Genomic DNA, 21552 nt, shown 5'->3' on the forward strand with positions numbered 1-21552 from the left:
CCACCTATGTAAGCCTATTTTCCTCACAGCCTAATATTCCAGCATTGTACTAAACTTCTCAAAAGCTGAACAAGAGATGGAACAGCCCATTGGCAAATATCAATCCAAACAGTAGGAACCTTCAGACTGGAAACAAGTTAAAATCCTTGGGATGGACAGAGAGCAACTGAAATGTAGACTTAATGTCACACTTTGCTAACTGTGCGCCTTGGCCACATCTCTTTATCATGGCTACTGCTGTATCACATGAGGAATATCAAACTGAGCATAGATTAAGATCAATATTGTTATTAATAGAAGGGCCGCAGGGGTAAGGCACAAGGTGTACTACTCTCTGTACTCGCTCTTAGTTTTTTTTCTGAATCAAAGCCAGAGGCAAAAGCCACAGGTCCAGCATTGGTGAACTCCCAAAGGGACCAGGCACCTTTTTGGCTGCTACTGCCTCCTGAATTTTTCTTTGAACTATATGTATCTTAAATTCTTTGCCTGCACTTGTCTCTCTTTCCTTCATATTGGATCTGAAAGCCAAATAAACATCCACTCCCAATATATAATTCACATCTTTTTTGCTAAGATAGCCCAGAAACATGGCCCTTAATACTTCTAATTTACCTGGATCAGCAACATACTTCCCTCTTAGTCAATTATTTTCCCCCTTAATAGAGCCCAGGGTACATAGTCGGTTCTCATAAGGACAGGCTGGTGTTTTTACCAGCTGTAATAGGTGCTTCAAGATGTTCAAATGGTTAATCTTACAACATTGGTTCGTGGCCTTTTAATAAATTCTACAGTGGTTGAGAGAAGACAGGTTGCGAGTGACATCTTTGCTATTTTCAGGACAGCAACTGCTTCTCTGGTTGGAAGCAAGCACTGACAATGATGTTCCAAATGAGGGATATTTGGATAGTATCCTAGTGGCATTAGCAGCAAACAGCATCATGTCTTCTAACTTACTTTTGTCTCATTAATTAGAAATACCTCCCTTGCCTGTGAAAAGTGGTAACCAAAGCATTGATCATCAGAGCAGAAGTATAAGCATTAAACTTCTCCTGACTGATTTTTCCTTTTTTTCCCCTTTCTCTTTTTGTCTGAGATTCTCCACCCCACCAATGGAAAGTAGTGAAATTCCCTGTTCAACCAGACTGCAGAGGTCTCCACTTTTAGATACCTACCCATTTATTAATTGATATATGTTATACCTAGTACCAAAACACATCTTTACAATTATAATCCTGTTAGAAAGAAGAATGCTTGCATTTAGAACATTCACAAATTGATCTTCTGTGCTTGTTTTATTTAGGTTTTTTTACAACAGATGAATTTCTGTATGAAATTCAATATGAATCTAATAAAGTTAAATCTCAGCTAGAGTCTTCAGTGGCTATAAATCTGGTGCAAAAAGATCGGGATGCAGAGTCCGGGATTATAACACTGACCTTCAATATCGTATTTGCACCTAACAAACCAATGAGGTAAGTCTCTGTTCCTGAACCATCCATATCTGCTATGAGACTTACTGGAAGTAGTGGGCGCAATATATTCCTTTGTCTTTCCATTCCTGCCCATATGTCCCTCTCTCTGCTCTGCCTCTCTCTGTTTTTCCTCTAACAACAATCATTTGGGGTGTGCTTACTTGCCCTTCTCCATTGTGATGCTCTGATATTAAAACTGCCAGTGGTTCATCTTAGATGCGGGTTGGGAAGGTTCTGTGAAGTTGTTACTCTGGTTATGCGTGTATCACTGTACTAAGTAGAGTGGAGCACTGGCAATGGTACAGCCCTAGCAACATCAACTAACAACTTATAGCAGTATCAAAATCCAAGTCTCAAGGCAACCAGAGGAGCCAGAAGAGACCACCTCTCTTAGAAAAGTGTCCCTATGTGTTTTTAACATTTGTTTTAGGTCTGTCAAGCGATTAAAAAAATTAATCACGATTAATCGTGCTGTTAATAATAGAATACCATTTATTAAAATATTTTTGGATGTTTCCATATTTTCAAATATATTGATTTCAATTACCACACAGAATACAAAGTATACTGCACTCACTTTATATTTATTTTTGATTACAAGTATTTGCACTGTAAAAAAGAAACAAAAGAAATAGTATTTTTCAATTCACCTAATACAGTGCAACCTCTTTATCATGAAAGTTGAACTTACAAATGTAGAATTATGTACAAAAAATAACTGCATTCAAAAATAAAACAATATAAAACTTTACAGTCTACACGTCCACTCAGTCCTACTTCTTGTTCAGCCAATCACTCAGACAAACAAGTTTGTTTACATTTGTGGGAGATAATGCTGCCCACTTCTTATTTACAATGTCACCTGAAAGTGACATTGTGCACTTCGTATTCTGTGTTGTAATTGAAATCAATATATATAAAAATGAAGAAAAACATCCCAAATATTTAATAAATTTCAATTGGTATTCTATTATTGTTTAACAGTGTGATTAAAACTGCTATTAATCGCAATTCATTTTTTTAATCGCAATTGATTTTTTTGAGTTAATCACGTTAGTTAACTGCGATTAATTGACAGTCCTAATTTGTTTTAAATCGGGGTGAATCTGGAGCCCTGTGATAAAGGGAATTCCAAGAAACTATGGGTATTTACCTGTTCCTTGGTGGCCATACCTAGTGTAAGGTGCAGTACTCTGGAAAAGCCTTTGGACTGGATAGCTGGTATAAGAATCCTATCCTTGGCTTTATGAATAGAAATGACCTTCAACTGCACTTGAATATTGAACTTTGCCCTTGAATACACAGATGAGGCATCCACTGAATTTGACTATAAGTGATTGAGCTCACTAACAGTATCTTTTCATACATATCTCATTTTAAAATATGATTTGATCAAAACCTAGGTGTCAACAGGAGAGATGGTTTGATAAGTTCAGGACACATGCTAGGCTAGCCATAAACAAAATATAGCAGAGATCAAGGAAATTTAACAGAGGAGCAGCCACTTTTCATTTATTATATAAAATGCAGTTAACCTTCTCATTGATATCATTTAGATTTGAGAAGTTCCTCTATCTCTAGCATCTGTTTGTACCTAAGACCCATAAAACAGTGTGTAGAAAGGTGGGGGTAAAAGTAGTTCTTCTTCGAGTGATTGCTCCTGTGTATTCCACAGTAGGTGTGCGTGCTCACCACGTGCACCGGTGCCGGAAGTTTTTCCCTTACAAGTACCCGTAGGAGGGGATCACTGCAACCCCTGGAGTGGCACCTCTATATCACGCTATAAGGGGAGCTGCGCTCTCCCGCAACCCTCAGTCCCTTCTTGCCACCAGTGAAGGTTGTTGGAACTTTGTGCTCCAGTCTTACTGTAGCCCTTCTAGTAGCCTTAGTAGTACTCATCTTCTCCATAGTTGGATAACTTCCTTAGTTAGTGGCCTGGTGTGGGGCATGGCCGTGCCCCAGGCTTCAAGTCATGCGACTCCTCTCGCAGTTCTATGCCAAGAAGCGACCCGCACACTCAGTGTCTTTGCTGCTTGGGTGAGACTCACGTAACCGATCGCTGTAAGATCTGTAGGTCGTTCAAGCCTTGAACAAAACGTGAGAGAGATACCCGGCTCTGGGTCTTGCTAATGGAATCTGCTTTGGCCCCGGCACCGGTGCGCCGATTGGACTTGGCACCAGGTGCCTCATCCTCGGTGAGGAGCAAGGCGCCCTCCACCAGTCGGCACCGCTCACCCGCTAAGAAGCAAGGGAAGACTCAGCGGTGCCGACACAAGGACAGGGGTGAGGCCAGACCCGAGTTGGGCAGCCCACAGTCCCCCTCAGGACCAAGACCTCCGACTCGTGCCGAGCGGAGTAGTCCGGTCCCATCCGTGCGTGCGTGCCTCTCCCGTGGTGAGAATGCCGTCTATGCTGGAGGCTGCACAGGCCGCGCGTGACATCCTCTCCCTTCTGGTGCCGGGTGCACTGCCTGAGACAGGCCCCTGGTCCCAAGGGAAGCCGCCGTTGGGAGCACACCAGCCCTCCCTGGCAAGGGACAGCCCGTGTTCCGAGGACTGTGCGCCCCGTTCGACGAGGTCCTCCCATAGCTCACGTCAGCCTCTACTCCGATCAGACTGGCTGAGTCGCATGCATGGGAGTCTCGAAGGTCCTCCACTCCCCATCGGGAGCGCACACACCGAGACAAGCGGTGTCGACGCTCCTCTTCGGATAGGAGCTACAGGAGCAGATCCCGATGCCATTGTTATGGATGCTTATGCTCGAGTGCCCGCTCCACTAGACACCATAGACCAGAGGTCGGCAACGTTTGGCACGCGGCTCGCCAGGGTAAGCAACCTTGCGGGCCGGGCCAGTTTATTTACCTGGTGACGCGGCACGTTCGGCTGATCACGGCCCCCATTGGCCGCGGTTCACCGTCCCGGGCCAATGGGGGCGGCGAGAAGCGGCACGGGCAAGGGATGTGCTGCCTGCGGCTTCTCGCCACCCCCATTGGCCCGGGACAGCGAACCGCGGCCAATGGGGGCCGCGATCGGCCGAACCTACCACGTCACCAGGTAAATAAACTGGGCCGGCCCGCGAGGGTGCTTACCCTGGTGAGCCGCGTGCCAAATGTTGCCAACCCCTGCCATAGACGGAGCTCTCCTCGGGCGTTATCGGCTACAATCGCCGGGATGACTATGAGAGCAGCATTTCGGTCTAGTACCTCTCCTCATCGTGTCGAGGTCCAGTTCTCAGGGCCGGCACTGGCACAACCATAGACGCTCCCGTCGCTCCTATGGCACTGTGCGGTCAACGGTGACCTCGACCTCGGCACCCAGCCACCCGTCCCCGAGCCACACTGGGCCCAAGAGCAGCCTGCACCACTCGGCACCCAAGCCAGTCAGTGGCAAGGGGCACCGTGGCAGGACCAATGGTGTCAATGGGCACCGTGGCCGCATTTGCCTGCCCAGGTGAGACCGTGCACGATAACTGGGGCATCTTAGACCCATTTGGCATCCCCCCTCCACAGAGTCAAAAGTCGACGGGCACCGAACCGGCAGCACCGGGTCCGGACTCGGTCTTGGGAGTCGAACCTGCGGCACCCCCCGACGCCCTGGTAGCCAGACTGGCCCCTTTGCCGGCACCTCTGTCTGTTGTACAAGAGGACTTTAAGACTCACCAGGAGCTCCTCAAAAGAGTAGCCTCAAATCTCCAACTCCAAGCTGAGGAGATGGAGAGCGGTTGGACACCCTTTTCAATGTTCTGTCTTCCTTGGCACCGGGCCGTGTGGCCTTACCCCTTCACCAAGGTCTGGCCAACATATCGACTGCCCTGTGGCAGACCCCAGCTTCCTTGGTGCCCATCTCCAAGACAGCGGAGAGAAAGTACTTTGTTCCTGCTAAGGGACATGAGTACCTGTACTCCCACCCGGCATCTAATTCCCTGGTGGTGGAGTCAGTCAACCATCGGGAACGCCACGGCCAGCCTGCACCCACCCCCCAGGACAAAAAGACGCCAAGAGACTTGATTCTTTTGGCGGGAAAGTTTATTCCTCTGCGAGCTTTCAACTTTGGGTGGCAAATCACCAAGCCCTGTTGCGCTGCTATGATTGTAACTTGTGGGGTTCTCTACTGAAGTTCGAGGCTCTGGCGGAGGAAGGGGCAGCAGTGGCGAAAGCAGCCCTCCAAGCCTCATTGGATGTGGCGGACGCAGCAGCCCGTTCTATGGTGTCAGCCATATCCATGCGAAGGGCATCATAGCTTCTCCTGTCTGGTCTCTCTGCAGAGTCTCAGTCTCTGATGCAAGACCTTCCCTTCGACGGGAAAGCACTGTTTGCAGATCAAATCGATGTTCGCCTGCATGGGATGAAAGACTCCCGCACTACCCTGCAAACTCTGGGCCTATATGTCCCACCAGCGAAGGACAAACCTAGGCCGCAAACCTCCACTCCCCCCGCTAGGGGTAGATATGAACCCCCTCCTAAGCAACCGAGGGAGCAGAGACGCAGGTCTCAGTGTCAGTCCCGCTCAGCCCCGCGACCAGGCCCCTCAAAGGGCAAGAGGCAGGGGAAGAGGCGGTTTTGACTCTTTGCTGGGGGCCACTGGGCCTGTTGCCACAGATACCCCCCAGTTAATAAAGTTTGTGTTCTGCAACCGTTTATCTGCATTCCGAGTGCAGTGGTCCCATATAACGTCGGACCAGTGGGTCCTCAGCACGATTTCCAGGGGCTACACGTTGCAGTTCACCTCACCGCCCCTCCTCTACCCCCCGTCCCGGGAGGACCTCGGGGACCGGGAATATGCCGCTCTCCTAAACCAAGAGGTGGCGCGCCTTCTCAACCTAGGTGCGTTGGAGAGGGTACCAGTGGAACTTCAGGGCAAGGGATTTTACTCCCGGTACTTCCTGATCCCAAAGGTAAAAGGCGGACTCCGGCCCATCCTCGACCTGCGGAACCTCAACAGGTTTATGGTCCGCTACAAGTTCCGCATGGTGTCCCTAACCTCCATCATCCCCTCCTTGACCCAGGGGATTGGTTTGCATCCCTGGACCTCCAGGATGCATATTTCCACATCCATATTTTCAAGGGCCACAGGCGAAGCTTCCTGGTAGGGCGGGACCATTACCAGTTTGCGGTCCTCCCCTTTGGCCTTTCCACGGCCCTCGGGGTTTTTACCAAATGCATGGCAGTGATGGCAGCCCACCTCCGGAGGAACGGGCTGCAAATTTTCCCTTACCTAGACGATTGGCTCCTCAAGGGCAGCTCCCAGTCCCAGGTGCAGACCCAGATGCAATTCCTGCTGTCTGGGCCTTGTGGTGAACGAGGCCAAGTCCACGTTGGTACCAGCCCAGCGCATACATTTCATAGGGGCTCTGCTAGACTCAGTAGAGGCCACAGCCTCTTTTCTCCAGGACAGATTCGAGACACTCAAAAGCCTCGTAGCCTTGGTCATGACCTTCCCCATGATGACGGCAAGGGTGTGCCTTCAACTCCTGGGTCACATGGCAGCATGCAGGTCCATGGTGCGACATGCCAGGCTCAGAATGAGGCCCCTCCAACTCTGGTTGGCCTCCCAGTATTCCCAGTCCAGGGACAGCCTAGACAAGGTAGTCACAATGCCACCCAACGTGGTGGCCGCGCTGCAATGATGGTCCCTCCCGAGCAATATGCTAAACAGGATCCCTTTCAGGGAAAGCCCTCCCTCACTAAACCTGGGGTCCGATGCCTTGGGCCTGGACTAGGGAGCCCATATAAGGAACATTCAAACCCAAGGCAGGTGGTCGACCTTGGAATTGTCTCTGCACATAAATGTCAGGGAGCTCAGGGCAGTGCGCCTGGCGTGCGTAGCGATCAGTCTGCACCTTCACGGGAAGGCAGTGACCTCATGGACAACACGTCCGCGATGTATTACATCAAAAGACAGGGGGCAAGCACTCCTCGGCCCTGTGCCAGGAAGCCCTGGACCTCTGGGAGTTTTGTATAGCCCACGATATCTCCCTACGGGCCTTCCACCTACCCGGCACATGCAATGTGCGAGCTGATCAGCTCAGCAGGGTGTTTTCCCACCAATACGAGTGGTCACTCCACTGGGAGGTCACCCATCAGCTCTTCCGAGGGTGGGGAGCTCCCTGGGTCGACCTCTTCGCTACAGCCCAGAACAGACGCTGCCCCTAGTTCTGCTCCTGGGCAGGGGCAGAAAGGGGGGCGATCTCGGACGCGTTCCTCCTCCGATGGTCAGGCCAACTGTTCTATGCCTTTCCACCCTTTCCACTGATAGGCAAGGTTCTGCAAAAAGTAAAGGCAGACAGGTCGAGGGTTATCCTCATAGCCCCAGATTAGGCCTGTCAACATTGGTACGGGACCCTTCTGCAACTTTTAGCGCCCTCCCCCCCCCCCCCCGCGGAGGCTGCCGCTTTGTCCCGACCTCCTCTCCCAGGACAGGGGATGCCTTCTCCACCCCAACCTGGCCACGCTCCACCTGACAGCATGGCTGCTCAATGGTTAAATGAGGAGGAGGGAAGGTGTTCGGAGAATGTAAGACGAATTCTGCTGGAGAGCAGAAAGACGTCTACACAGTGGATGTACCTTGCCAAATGGTCTAGGTTCTCCAGGTTGGCGAGGGAGCGGGGCGCCTCCCCGTCATCCGCATCCCTCCAGCTTATTCTCAATTACCTACTGTCCCTTAGGACCCAAGGGCTAGCTCCTGCCTCTGTCAGGGTTCATTTAGCGGCCATTTCGGCCTTCCATCCCCCGGTGCAAGGTCAATCGGTGTTCTCCCATCACATGACCTCCCGCTTTTTAAAGGGCCTAGATCGTGCTTTCCCATATGCCAGGGCCCTGGTCCCGCAATGGGATCTGAACCTAGTGTTATCCCGCCTCACGAGACCAGGAACCCTTGGCCACGTGTTCCTGGTCTCACTTGTCATGGAAAGTGGCTTTCTTGGTGGCTATCACCTCAGCCCGTCGCGTCTCGGAGCTTAGGGCCTTGACCTCGGAACCCCATATACGGTTTTCCACAAAGATAAGGTTCAGCTTTGCCCACACCCCGCTTTTCTCCCGAAGGTGGTCTCCGTCTTCCATATGGATCAGGACATTTTCCTACCAGTACTCTGTCCTAAGCCCCATTCCTCAAACGTGGAACGCTGCCTACACACGCTAGACGTACGTAGGGCACTGGCCTTCTTCCTGGACCGAACCAGGCAGTTCAGGAAGTCCTCGCAACTATTCATTGCGTCAGCCGAGCGATTGAGGGGGCAACCGGTTTCCACCCAGCGCATTTCCCGCTGGATCACCTCGTGTATATGCACATGTTACAATTTGGCTGGGGTTCCCCCGCCGCCTATAGTGAAGGCACATTCCACGCGAGCTCAAGCCTCATCGGCCGCCTATGTAGCCCACGTTTCTATCCAGGACATATGTAGGGCTGCCACATGGTCATCTGTCCACACTTTTTCCTCGCACTATGCGATCATTTCCCAAGCAAGGGATGATGCCGGGTTTGGTATGGTGTTACTCCATCCCAATAACCTTTAAACTCCTACCCACCTCCATCAGATATAGCTTGGAGTCACCTACTGTGGAATACACAGGAGCAATCACTCGAAGAAGAAAGGACAGTTACCTGTCTATTCCACATCCCGCCCTCCTTCCCCTCTGTCGGAGTTGTCTGTCAAGAAGGAACTGAGGGTGGGGGGAGCACGCAGCTCCCCTTATAGCGCGATATAGAGGTATCGCTCCAGGGGTCGCAGCAGTGCTCCCTTCCTATGGGTGCTGCTAAGGGAAAAACTTCTGGCACCGGTGCATGTGGCGAGCACGCACACCTACTGTGGAATAGACAGGAGCAACACATCTTGAAGGACGCCAGTTATGGAACAGGTAACTATCCTTTTCTGTATCAGCTCAGTGTCCATAGCATTTATTGAATCATCTGACAAGGTACGGCAAAGCAAGGCACAAGATACCGACCTCAAACTGTTAAACCTGTTACATCCCTAGTTGCTTCAGAAGCACAAGTCAAATCTCAAATATTTGGTTCTAACGAATTAGTTTAACACACTATGAACCATGGCCCAGATCTACAAAAGAATTTGGGATGCTAAATTGGGAGTTAGGAGGCCTAAATTCAAAATTGTAGGTACCATGAGAGCCTCAAAACCTTGCCTGTGGGGCCCAATCTGCTAGTTGTTCTTAAAGCATGCCTAATGCCACACAAAACAGTTAAGTGGGGGAGAGGAGGGGACAGACTCCCTTATAACCTTTAGCCCAGAAGTTAGGGAATTCACTTGGGATGTGGGAGACTCAAGTTCAATTCCCCACTCTGCCTGTGGAGAAGGGATTTTGAACATGGGTTTCCCACCTCTCAGGTGAGAGTCCTAAGTACTGGACTATGGAGTCACTCTCCGGATCAAAGCATATGTACTTATTTATAAATAGTGGAACAGCTTCAATAGGAGAATCACATCAGAATCTCCCATAATCCAGTAGTTCAGGCATTTACCTGAGAGGTGAGAAACCCAGGTTTAAATCACATCTCCTCAGGCAGAGGGAGGAATTCAAACGGGGGTCTCCCATATCCTGGGCAAATACCCTAATTGCTGCACTACCGATAATAAGGGAGATTTCCTCTTTCCCTCCATCTCCCCACACTGGTCGGTCATTTTGTGTGGAGTTAGGTGGCAATGTTGTGGCCCTGGCAAGAACAGCTTAGGTGCCTGATTCCAGGGAGAGGAGTCCCGGCTGTGGAAACAAAGTGACGATAGATGCCTAAGTCTGGGCTGGAAGAAGGAACCTAAATCCCTGAGAAGGACAGGGCAAAATACATACCCCTCCCCTCAGCATCTGCTATTGGCTAGCTTAGGTTGCTCCCCAATTGGTGTGCTGGCTTTTGTGGATCCCATTCTTAGGCACCTATCTGTGCCCATGCACTGTATAGGCAACAGTGACGTAACAAAGCCCCAGAGAACTCTGGCATCAGGAAGGGGTCCCTAGCCTATTTTTGCACCAAAATCTAAAATGTTGCTTACCTTTACCATCTTGGAAAAACAGAACATATCCATCTTATCCATAAATACAGGAACACAATACGCAAGCTATCTACAAACCAAAAAAAAAATGCATTTATGGATTTATACAAAATTTAACCAAAATCATTGTTTTCCCATCCTTTGGTCTGCAAATATAGCAACTGTTTTTGATGTATCAACTTTTCTTGCTCATTCAATTTCTGCTGAAAGAACTGCTAGTCTGGTCTCCAAAAATCAATCTTGTGTGTGATGTCACCATAAGATAGAGCCCCCATATTCAAACCCTAACATTTTACCAATAACTGTTATCTAAGTGAAAATTTGCTCAACAGCAATTATGAGACTACACAAATTAGTAATAAATACACACATTATATCAACATAAAACATGGGCAACAGCTTTTATATGTCAAACTTTAAGTAGCAAGGCACATCAAAGCACAGGTGTAGTTAGTCAAAAAGCCCCAGGGCTTGAGTCATCACTGTTACTCCAGTTTGAAGCTGGTGCAACTCTACTGGAACTAAATTAATGGAGTTACACTGCTGTAAAAGAGGAGCAATGCAATGGAGAATCAAGCTCCAAATCTTTATATCTCAACCCACAATTTTGCCCAGGGGAAAACTTGCAATTTGAGTACAAAGAGCATTTGCTTTGCATTCACAAATCACAAGGCTGGGCACCAAATGCAAACAAGTGTTGTCACAAATATACAGCCCACTTTGGAAAATCAGATAGGATGTTTTTCTAAGAGATATGATCTAGGATTTATTTTGGGGAAGTTCTGTGCCCTTTGTTACACAGGAGGTCAGACTGGCTGATCTGGCCTTAGACTCTATGAATGTATGAAATGTGGGCTCTGTGTCACGGGCACCAAATACAAGGATCCATACAGCCATGCAATTTAAAAAAAAAAAATCCACAACACTATTGAAATAACTACATCCTCAGCACTTTTCATAGATCATGGTATCTAGTCCACGTTACACAACTATCTAAGTCAGGCACTTATGGTATGTCTGCTTTCATATCATAGGAATGTTACCTGTCCTAGATAAAAAGCCAGCCCTCACTAATATCTGTAACATCTCCTCAATACTGTTAACACACACACACACACACACACATATATATTCTATTTGGATTTGGTTCGATCCTTCCACATATGAGGAAAGATTCAGCGTTCTGCTCCTGGATTAGGGAGGTTCCTCTTGATCTCAGCCTTCCAGCAGCTCCATTTGCTCCATCACCTTTTCCCATATTCACACGGCACAGACCAAATTAGAGCAATGAGTGGCGTTGCAACCTGGTGCCTATCATGAAGGCAGGGTGGCCGGGCCAAACCTGAGTTATGCTGCAACCTCATGTGCCAACTTGCAATGTCACTCACTCAAATTTAGCCCAGTCACACTTCCATCTGACGGAGGGGCACAAACGCCAAATGTGAATGAATGCCATTGTGAACCTGTGTTCCAGGTGAAATGCCGTGCTCCATCTGGTTGGGTCCCCATAATCTTGTAGACCCTGATGGGACTGCACCAATTTCACTGTTGTAGCTAGCCACTGTAGGGAGCCTAGGTGCCTAGCTCAGGGATTGTGGATTCCACTGGCTGGCTAGGCACCCAAAAGTTAAGCATTTTAACACTCAGTGTTGTGACTCAGCACTTATAGTCCCTCTGTGGATTGGGGCCTATATTCTTGCCACACCAGTGTAAATCTGGAGTAACTCCATTGCAGTATATGGATTCACACCGTGTAAATAAAAGAATCAGGCCTCACAGCCGCACCAATTGTTTTGCCTCTGCATTAGGCCATTTCTTAGTAAAACTAACATACAGCAAACAAGATGAGCGGTTTAGCTGACATTCCATTCCAAAGTAAGACTGATAATATGGTATACAGCCTAAAAAATTTACATTCCAATTTAGAGCCAACTGTATTTTCATTATGATGCATTGCAATTTTGCAGAAACACAGACTTACTTTGCACTTTGGACAAGGATTTATTGACCTTATATTTCATTATGCCTTCCTTGTAATGATATTTTTAACTTAATTTTGAAGGAATTCAGCAACATTGGTGGTACGGTGCACTACAGGTGGTGTCTGGAAGTTTCCAATACTGTTACTTGCCACTGAGCCAGAAGTAGACGATGTCATCAATATTGAAGCAGCCGGCTTAAACAAAGAATCAGTGATTGGCTTTAGGCTTACAAGTCAGACAAGGTAATGCTCTCAAAGATAAAGCATATATCCAGGTTTTGAGGATTGGATTCATGCTCAGAAGAGAAATACATTAGACGGGATGGGTTTGGGCAAGAGGAGCAGGGTGAAGTGGGTGGATCTTGTGACATCAGTCACCATCCATTACCTCCGGTGTCCCTGTATGCAAGTTATGCAATACACAAGTGCTGTCCGGAAGGTGTGATAGTGGAAGTAGAGGCATTCTACAACCGTGGGGTAGGCTGCTGACCCTGAAGGATAAGCATGTGTGGGCTTGTTCCATGAGTTAGGATTTCTCCAGGGTTTGGCCCTAAAATGCTTGTGTGCATTAGAATGTATACGGGGGAAATTTGCATGATACACCACTAAGGCATTTACATTACAGAATAATGATGGAACTGACCAAATATTTTTACTAAGACGAGGCTGTTTTAAAAAGCTGTATTATTTCCCTCAATTTGCACTGTTTGTGTTCCTTTAGGTTTTGTTATGTAAACAGTAAATAGTCCACTTCTAATATACTTTCTAATCTGATAAAGGAAATGAACTTTGACAATGATTTTTTTCATCTACAGCAAATTTTTCATAATGGTATGCATATAGTAATGTCGCCTTATAAGTCCTGCAGAAAATAATCAGTAGTAATCTGATTATAAAGTAATTAATTTCTGTGTTTATTACAATTGCATAACAGTATAGTATTAAACCACATACACCACTACGTTGATATAACGCGACCCGATATAACACGAATTCGGATATAATGTGATAAAGCCACGGTCCCGGGGGGGGGGAGGGGGGCGGGAAGCTGCGCACTCCGGCGGATCAAAGCAAGTTCAATATAACACGGTTTCACCTATAACGCGGTAAGATTTTTTGTCTCCTGAGGACAGCGTTATATCGGGGTAGTGGTGTATTAGTCCCTAATACAGTGCAAGGAGGTGATGTTGAACTATATGGTCTCCCTATGAATAATTTAAAACTATTGGGAAAAGATGAGCTTGAAGCAAAAGTATGAGGCTTACAATTTAAATCAATAAGTGAGGTTGCTTTTTTCCCTTTTTAATTTGCTTTTTTATTGCATGTCTAGTAAGTATACTCAGTACACTGGCAGATAAGCGGATAGTTAACATACATAACAAATTTGTCATTGTAAGATCCCCAAAATAAAAAGAAGTCCTTGGTCCTTATTGATTTTTTTTTTAAAAAGAGCTTACTTCCAAGAGCAGTACATCTGAGATGGACAGTTGTTCCAGCTTTTAGATGGCTGTCAGTGATGATGATTCCTCAAGACACTGGAAAAGCCTCCTATCACAATGCTCAAGTTATCAGCTACAGCGGAATAGGTTGTTTTGGGAACAAAAGTGAAGCAATTGCTCTGGCAATGTTATAATCTGCTGGTAGGTGTATGATAGTAGTGAAGAGACCTAATGTTCTTGTAAAAGGTATAATAAAGTCTGAATCATTACAGTTATATAAATGAAGGTGCCATGATGCAATACAGACTCTTTCCGTCAGAGAAACTATAACCTTGTTTAAAATGGAAAAGGATACCCGCCCTCACTTCAGCCATGTTCAGTGAATGTTCCCAGTACTGTACTGCAAGCTATGTCAAAAATTGCTTTGAAAACCTCCAGCTTTGGAGGAGAGGCGGCGGGGGGAGGGGGGGAGGGGGATGGGGGGAAGCGGGTTGGTTTTGTTTTGTGGGTAGGTGTTGGAAAAAAAGGAGTTTATAATTTAGGAATAAGTGTCCAACTAAAATTTAGAATATAGCAACTTTCTTATTCAATATCAGATGTAATTTAATGCTTGTATAACTCAAATGACAGGTTAAAAACCATAAAATATAAAAAAAGGAATTAAAAGTTTTGTTTGAGAATCTTTCAGACCTTAACAGAGGAAATTGCCCAGTGACTTAGAGTTTTGCTGGATTAGGATTTGCTAGCCCCAGCCCATAGAACATTTCTAGTATCTTTTTAAAATCAAAAAGCTTCTCATAGGACCAGATTTTGCCACCCTTACTAACACTGACTAGTACCTTACTACGCAAGTAGTACCACAGTGTTCAGTGGAATTACTCATGTAGTAAGATACTACTCATCATGAGTAAGGGAATAACATGGTACATCGAAGAAAATAGGGCTACTGACGGGAATAAGACACTACTCAGTATGATAAATCTGGCTACCACAAGTCAATAAATTCAGAATTTAAGTGGATCTGTTCAACTTGTTTGGGCTCAAATATATATACTTCTTAAAAGAAGAAAATCCCATGCAATATCTCCCAAAGACAAGTGTATATATGTTCAGTTAGTATTGAAGTGTATAAGTGATTTTTTTTTTTTAAATCTCCTAGAACTGGAAGAGACCTTGAAAGGTCATTGAGTCCAGCCCCCTGCCTTCACTAGCAGGACCAAGTACTGATTTTGCCCCAGATCCTTCAGTGGCCCCATCAAGGATTGATCTCACAACATGATGATTTTTTTTCAAAATTTCATGACTGCTGAGTGGGCAGCCCTAGGAGTCTGGAAACCGTCGGATCCCAGCCTGGGGCAGTCCACATAGTAGGGCTGCCCTGGAACAAGAGACCCTGGTTCCACAGCAAGGAAACTAGAACTCCTGATATTGCAGGCTTTGCCCTGCTGTTGCAGATCCTGGAAGATGTGGGTCCTCGTCCTTAGGGCATCCAAATGGCATTACACTCTGCCTCTGTGGCTCCTGGAGCTGCAGGAGAGGTGGGGAGGCAGCGCCAGGGCTTTCTGCTTCAGCAGCACTTCAGGAAAGCTTCTGTCACTTTCAGGCAGCCTGGGAACCATCATTCCAATTTTCCTGATGGAAAATCCAAATTTTTCAGCAAAACTGAAATTTTCTCTCAGAAAATCTTGGTTTTACAAAAAGGGCATTTTTTGACATAAAATCATTCCAGCAAAAAAATGTGCTACCAGCTCTACTGGGAAAGGATTCTTTAATGAGTAGGAAAGTAGGACAGGACTGGATGTGGCAGAGTTAGCTATATCAATCTAATTCTCAGAGCTTTGCGTGATTATGGGTTCAAACTGGTTCTTACTTCACCTATCAGTTCACCCACCCCTGTTATGCAGAGTTAATTTGATATAAAGGAGTTTCTTGGTCACAAAGGGCTATCCAAGGTTAATTTCAGTGCTGCCTAAAGAATGGTACACAGGACATTTTGGCTCTATGTTTGAGTCTGTCATTTGTTTTTCATTTTAAAAACTATACATTTTTCTATGCTTTTCAGACCTCTGAAGGGAAAAATGAAGCCTGTTTTACACTGTCAGCTTTGAAAAAATATTTCTGACTTTACTGCTGTATTTCACTAGAATTAGCAGCATGCCAGAATTATTTAATTATGTATGCTGCAAGCAAATTCATTTATTAAATGGTGTGTGGCTGTGTGTGGGTGTGCGCGCGCGTGTATATCTATATCTGTACACACACACACAAGACCAAAAATGAGTTCTGGATTTTGATGTCATTCAATCTACTTCATGACAATTCTATGAAATTCTCCCAACAATCCAGAGATGTAATTAGAATATTTTAACTTGGTATTTTTCATGTAGTACAGTTATAAAGTACAAATAGTGACTGAGCTCTTATTTTTTCTTGAGGCTGTAGTTGACATAATGTAAATATTGATATTGGAACATTTAAAGCAGGGTCACCAAAAAAGGTTTATAATCATACTTTTTAGTAATGTGGTGTTTGGCGTTTAACATATTTAAGATGTAAGTTCATAAAGGAGTTGGAATAGGGGGAAGTAACTCACCAGTTGGCATATCTAGCTATCCTTACAACAAAAAATAAAAAGGAAATCTTACCTTAAAGAAGGTTTGAAAAATCCCAGATCTGCTTCTGTTTTCATAACATGGAGGCACCAAAGTCCTTTCCTCCCCTGACTCAGGTATTTCACCATGTAACCAGGCTTTTGTCACTATGCTTTTGGAGTTTTAAAGATCCTATATTTCCAAGGGTGCAGGGTCATCAGTGAAGTTAAAATCTCTTTTGGTGTCTAAGGCACATGCCTTAGAGTGATTGATTAAACCTAAGTTGCTTTCGGACAGGTACAAAATGTAATCAATTCTGATAAATGATGGAGACCTTATTATTCTCTATATGTCATCCTTTTGTTGAAAAGTGCCCATCATCTCACTTGTGCTTTTCAAATAAAACTTAGCTTTGTAGAATTTTATAATAGCTAATAAGGCTGCTTAAAAATGTGAATTTGGTAGTCTATTAGACCTCTGTTCAGAGTGCCCATCAGCAACGATGTCATTATGAGCTTCACTTCCAGTAATTCAACTATGGTTGAAACTACACCATAGCATTCACAAATTGCAAGCATTATTTTCCTGTGGCGTTAAATGTCTTTAAATGAGTAACATAGGTTACTCTTCTCTTACTAGGAAAAAAAAAGTATATTTGGATCAAAACTCCTATGACTTTCCCTGAAGACTCGGGTTTTCAAACACAGCTTTCAGCCCCTGTAAATTATGAGGAGAAACATGCTGTATATCAATGGGCAGCAATCAATATGGAATGCTTCTCCCAAACTGAAGTGACAAAGAGTTACCTTACTGACAGGTTTAAGGAAGACTAGTGTAAATTTCATGGATATTTTGCAAAGGCCATAATATAATGAAGGCTGTGTTATACATTCAGGGCTGTAAAACAGGTATGGTGGGCCTAAAAAGGATTTTTATAGACATTGCAGAAGGATCTCTTGTTTCCTTGTATTGAGAACATAGATTTCTAGAATTCATTAAAACATCTATGTTTAGCAATATCCAACATCAAGAATGATTTGAATACAAATTAGCATAAACTGCTACTTACAGAATAATCTAAGGATTAAACCAAAAGGTGGAAATACACAATAAAAACTGCATCTCACTCTTGCTGGTACCATGGATTTATTTTCTAGTTGCTATTCCGTATTCATTAAGAAGGGTGTTAACATTGGCTTGGTCATTAATATCTAACCTCGATTACTGTAGCCTGTGACAGTAATTATAAAACTCAAAGGCTGGAAGATATATTTGCACCTCTTCGTTCATAATGGGCTCTGACCTGGCATAGAAATCTATATTAAGATTTATTTCATGCACGTGCCTCCCCTGAAAACACCATATAGTAAGGACCTTATCTGACCAAGTCTGTGTGTGCCTTCCTTGGTTTAGGCACAGAAGCTCTTGGAATTATAAATGTACTGCCTCTTAGGATATGTCTACTCTAGAAATGTAAGTCAACCTATTTAGGTCAACTTACAGCCACTGCGGTAATAACTGCGGTGGTGCATGTCCGCACTACCCTTGCTGGGTTGGTGGCTAGGGGCAGTGTGGGGAGCTGAGGGCCTGGTCTCTTAGCTCCGCTGGTAGCTCTCTGCCGGGAGCCCAGCTGCCCCACAGGCTCCCAGCAGGGGGCTTCCCCCCCTCCACTCCCTGTTCACCACCGGGAGTGGGAGAAGCCACTAGGGGCTTCTCACCTGCCTCCTGCCCGCATCCCAATGGGAGTGGGGGCAGCCTTATCAATTGGGAGGGGAGGGGAGGCCACCCGGGCTTCTTGCCCCAGCTCCCAGCCGGAAGCAGGTTCCAGCTGCTCAGCTCTCCAAAGGAGCAGGGAGCAGCTGGGCTTTCTTGTTAATTTCACAGCCGATGTAAGGAATGCAGTCTCTACACAGACACTGCATTGCCCTAACTACACCGAAATAAGACTTAAACCTCTCTTGGAGGTGGAGTTATGTCGGTGTAGCAGGGCACTTACATCAGCAGGAGGAAGGCTGTAGTGTAGACATTGACATAATTAGGTCGAGACAAGCTGCCTTATGTCAACCTAACTGTAAAGTGTAGACCAGCCTTTAGTCTCTGCTGGCCTGGGAAATGGGAGGATGATACTGAACCTGGAGCTCTTCTATGGTAACATGTTTCACTAATAACAGAGCTGTTGGGCGAGTCCCATCTTAAATATTTAACTTAGTAGCTATGTTAAAGTTGATTATTAATTATATTGTAGGCTTTTGAGGGAAAGGATTGTGTCTTTTCATGTTCTATGTTAGGACTGTACCCTGGCACAGTTTTGGGTACTATAAAATCAACAACTATTTGCTTCTTTATAACTTATTAGAAGAAAAACACTATGTTCATTACCAAGAAAATCATTCACAAACCTTCCCATGAAAGGAGAACTATTCTTCAACAGCAGCACAATATAGCCCCACATAAATTCTACATGAATTCCTTAACATGGAGCATGCCATTTACCCAGGAAATGTGGGACATTTCCACAGAGGAAGGAACCACCATAAAATATTAAGTAGCTGAATTATGAATGACAGATTTTCTTTTTAAAAGCTAGTTGTGCAAGGCAAAGTTGTTCCTGGGAATGAGGACCCATGAATACACCAATATTGATAACATCTCAAAGAAGAATTGTTCGACTGTTTAATTAAAGTAGAATCATAGAATATCAGGGTTGGAAGGGATCTCAGGAGGTCATCTAGTCCAACCCCCTGCTCAAAGCAAGACCAATCCCCAAACAGATTTTTGCCCCAGATCCCTAAATGGCCCTCTCCAGGATTGAACTCGCAATCCTGGGTTTAGTAGACCAATGCTCAAACCACTGAGCTATCCCTCCCTCAGTTTCACAAGCTAAGATGTAGTTGCCTTAATCATGGCACATATAGTACTGTACTATGTCGTGTTCCAGGTTTGCTTGCCTTTTTTGGGAGGGTGGGCGGGGGGTAGAAGGAAGAGGAGACAATAATGATATTCCCATTCCCCAGTTGTTTAATTGTTTCCTCTTCCTTCTTTAGCTATTCATAGGTAAGCTAATTTTTATTTAGAAAAAAGTCAAAAGCTATTTTGTTTTTATCCCCTTTTCCCTCTCTCTTCACGTATTATTTTTTTCACATTTGCCCCTAGGCATAGAATGGCATTCCCTTTGTGGTCTGCCAGACACCACCATCTCCTCATTTAAATCCATTCCTAATGCTCTCACTTTCCCAGAGATAGTTGTGGGATGAATGGAATATGGGACATCAAGACTGGCATAGTTGAAAGCATGGACAGGGCAAGGGCAGCCAGTGTGATAAGAGACCAGTTCAGGTAAGTAGCGTGGGGAATGTTTATGCAGTGCCTTAAAGGCCAGGACAACAAATTCAAATTTCCTGATGGAAAAGAACATAAGAACAGCCACACTGGGTCAGACCAATGGTCTATCTAGCCCAGAATCCTGTCTTCCAACAGTGGCCAATGCCAGACGCTTCAGAGGGAATGAACAGAATGGGCAATCATCAAGAGGGAGCCAGCAAAGGTGGAAGATGCCATGAGACTGAAGGACACCAAAATGTTTGCAGCCACATTTGGGATGGACTGGAGGAGGCAATGAGGTTGTCATCGAAACCTATATCTGGAGGAGGAGGAGGAGATAGCAGTAATCAAGGTAGAGAAGAAAGCTGTGGCTGTCATGACAGAGGAAGGGTCAGATCTTTTAAGCATTGTGGAAGAAGAAACGGCAAGTTCTGGACACAAACAGGTGTAAGAAGAGAATGAGGAGCAGATGATGACCCCTAGGTTATGAGCCTAGATGACAGGCAGGATAGTGGAGTTGTCATCAATAACAAAAAGGAAGGAAGGAGAATTTTTGGGTGGGAAAAAGGAATCAAATTTCTACTACATTAACACCAAGTTAATGATGAGATGTCCCTAACGAGATGTGAGAGGGAGTCTGCAATTTGGAATTGGAGAAAGGGAAACTATTATTTATCTTTTGTACTGCCCAACCATTATCCTTGTTGAAAATTAGACAGGATTTCCTCAAGAGACTCTGTACTATCCTGAAACTTGTTAGACAGCAAATCCTACAATAGCTGTAATAGAAAAAAAACTCTCATATAAAGCCCCATCGCCATAGTGTCAGTGGAACAAGAGTCACTCTATCCAGGCATAGTTTATTTAACCCAGTTTTTAAAATGCTGCATTTAACGTATAAAACGTTTGTGTATAAAAGTATGGACGTAATTTGGGAAGAGGAGATAGGAAGGAGCGATTTTTCTCTGTCTTCCTTTCAAGGCACTTAGGATCCCTTCCCTATTTAACAACATCTGAAAAGGTGGGAAGCTGCTTCACAGAAAGACTTGATCCTTACCCCTAGTTTACACACTAAATTTTATTAAACAAGGTTACCTTGTGGTCTTCATAGGGCATTGCTTTTGATAAAATGGGTTGATTAAAATCCTACTTACCGTACATGCAACTCAACTGAAATCAGTGGGGGTTTTACCTAAGTCAAACAAGCAGCTTTTGCTCCAACGTGGTAACCTATTGTTACTGGTACCTGGTAAAATGGGTTATTTTCATATTACTAAGTTGAGCTGTCTTTACAGATCAGTTGTGTTTCCTTTTCCATTAAAGGGGCAACAGTCCCATTATTATTCAGTATGCATCCCATAAGCTATCAAGTATCATGACTCACAGCTGCATGATAGCATGCATGTCTACTGCAACAGGATACCTGCTATTTTTAAATAGAATTGCATAATGATCATATGTAATAGGCACAATATACTTTTACCCTCTTTTTAGGTATCCCGAACCATTCACTGCATACTTCCTGCCAGGCAGTGACCCAGAGTTTGTTGTATTGCCTCAAGCTGGGGAACTTCTTCCACTTGACACTATTGGAACCCGTATAACCGTTGGATTCAAGCCAAGTATGTACAGCAAGAAGCATAAAGCAACTTTAGTAATTCAGGTGAGTCCTCTAAGAGTGAGTGGGCTTGCTGTATTATATTAATGGACCAAAGAAGTTTCTTTGTGAAGAAGTTTTAAAACAAGTC

The 21552-nt window shown here is 45.1% G+C and overlaps 1 protein-coding gene across 1 annotated transcript in view; it reads left to right on the forward strand.

The window, feature by feature from the left end:
* Positions 1–21552, forward strand: part of CFAP47 (cilia and flagella associated protein 47) — a 643784-nt gene that overhangs the window by 603924 nt on the left and 18308 nt on the right. Inside the window, exons 61-63 of the mRNA XM_054005907.1 lie at positions 1301–1472; positions 12535–12696; positions 21299–21467. Coding sequence (XP_053861882.1) covers positions 1301–1472; positions 12535–12696; positions 21299–21467 — 503 coding nt within the window. The remainder of the gene's footprint in view (positions 1–1300; positions 1473–12534; positions 12697–21298; positions 21468–21552) is intronic.

Source organism: Malaclemys terrapin, chromosome 1 (genome assembly GCF_027887155.1).
Source record: "Malaclemys terrapin pileata isolate rMalTer1 chromosome 1, rMalTer1.hap1, whole genome shotgun sequence".
Lineage (NCBI taxonomy): Eukaryota > Metazoa > Chordata > Testudines > Emydidae > Malaclemys > Malaclemys terrapin.